Raw genomic sequence first — 1,628 nt, forward strand, 5'->3', positions numbered from 1 at the left:
GAAGAAATATAGCTTTCTGAGTTTGCAGATGACACAATTCCCTTTGTAGAAAATTCCAAGGACTATACAAAAGTACTCCTAGAATTAATAAATTTAGAAAATTATTTTTAGACCAAGGTAATAGATGTTATTTTGACTTTGGAAAATTTACGTCGTACTCCAACATATTAACATACTGTGAACTGCAAAAAAGTAAATACAATTTATAGTAGGATTATTGGTCACCAAAATGGAGAGGGGAAACAAATCTGCAACTGTGAGCATGTGCAGATGTTCTTGTTCAGCCAATATTGACCCAGATGACCATTTAGTATCTGTCCCCTCAAATGCCTCGTGGTTCTAGAATGCCCATCGTGACAAATGTGTCAACACACAGCATGCCCTATATTCTCACATGTTGCTCACATTCTGCTTTCTCTGGTGGACTGGGAGTAGGAAGTTGGTCATAGCAAATGTGCCCTCCCTCCCCTGATGTAACTGGAGCTGTTTAGAGAACAGTGAGAGGGAGCCCCCTTCGTTCCTCCAGGGATGTCAGGACCTTGGCCTGTCCAGCTGAGTGGACCCTCAGGGGCCGGGAAGAGCACCCTGTTCAAGAGACTCCTGCAGGAGCACCGCAGCGTCTTCGGGTTCAGCGTGTCCCATACCACGCGGGACCCGCGACCTGGAGAAGAGAATGGCAAAGATTACTACGTCGTGACCAGGGAGGTGATGCCGTGGGACATGGCCGCCGGCGACTTCATCGAGCACGCCGAGCTCTTGGGGAACCTGTATGGGACTAGCAAAGCAGCCGTGCAGGCCGTTCAGGCCGGGAACCGCATCTGCGTGCTGGACGTGGACCTGCAGGGCGTGCGTGACATCAGGAAGACCGACCTGCGGCCCATCTACATCTTCGTGCAGCCGCCCTCGCTGGACGTCCTGGAGCCGCGGCTGCGGCGGCGCAACACGGAGACAGAGGAGAGCCTGGCCAAGCGTCTGGCCTCCGCTCGGGTGGACATGGAGAGCAGCAAGGAGCGGGGCCTGTTCGACCTGGTCATCGTCAACGACAACCTGGACACGGCCTACCGGACCCTGGAGGAGGCGCTGGCCGAGGAAATCAAGATGGTTCGGAGGACCAGCTGCTCCTGAGAAGGACGCGGGCTGTAGACTGCCCTTGGCTTGCGCCCAGAAGCCGCTGCCGGAGGACCCTGGCCTCTCCTTCCCCCTCTGCAGCAGAGCTGGGCCAGCGTCCCAATAAGGAACTGTTGGGTAAGAGTGGGAGAAACCAAAACCAAAACCAAAAAAACTTGAAGCATCACATCCACGGCCAGGCCCCCTGTAGCCTTGGTCTCTTCCTCTGAGGCAGCCAACTGACTGACTTCAACAAGATCCAGTGTCAACAGCAAATACCCAAAATATAGGATACAAAGTCAATAGACACAAACCTATCAGCATTCCGCATTCCAGAAATGAAACAAAATCAAGTAAAACAAAGCAACAACAAAATGATACCATTTAAAATAAATATCCCAAGGTGACATAAGCTAATGGCAACAAATCAAGTACAGATGTTTAAAAAGGAGAAGCTAATAATTCTCTTCCTTTCCTTTCCCAATCCTGTCTGTGGTTATCCATACTTTCACTATTCCCAA

General features: G+C 50.6%; 1 protein-coding gene across 1 annotated transcript; it reads left to right on the top strand.

Moving 5' to 3' along the window:
• Window positions 1-528: 528 nt before the first annotated feature.
• LOC308346335 (guanylate kinase-like) lies at window positions 529-1,125 on the top strand (the record flags this gene model as incomplete). Its single annotated transcript, XM_080809190.1, has 1 exon — window positions 529-1,125. The coding sequence occupies one exon, from the start codon at window positions 529-531 to the stop codon at window positions 1,123-1,125; it is 597 nt and encodes a 198-aa protein (XP_080665316.1).
• Between the last annotated feature and the right edge of the window lie 503 nt (window positions 1,126-1,628).

This window comes from Martes martes, assembly GCF_963455335.1.
Source record: "Martes martes genome assembly, chromosome: 7".
Taxonomy (NCBI): Eukaryota; Metazoa; Chordata; class Mammalia; order Carnivora; family Mustelidae; genus Martes; species Martes martes.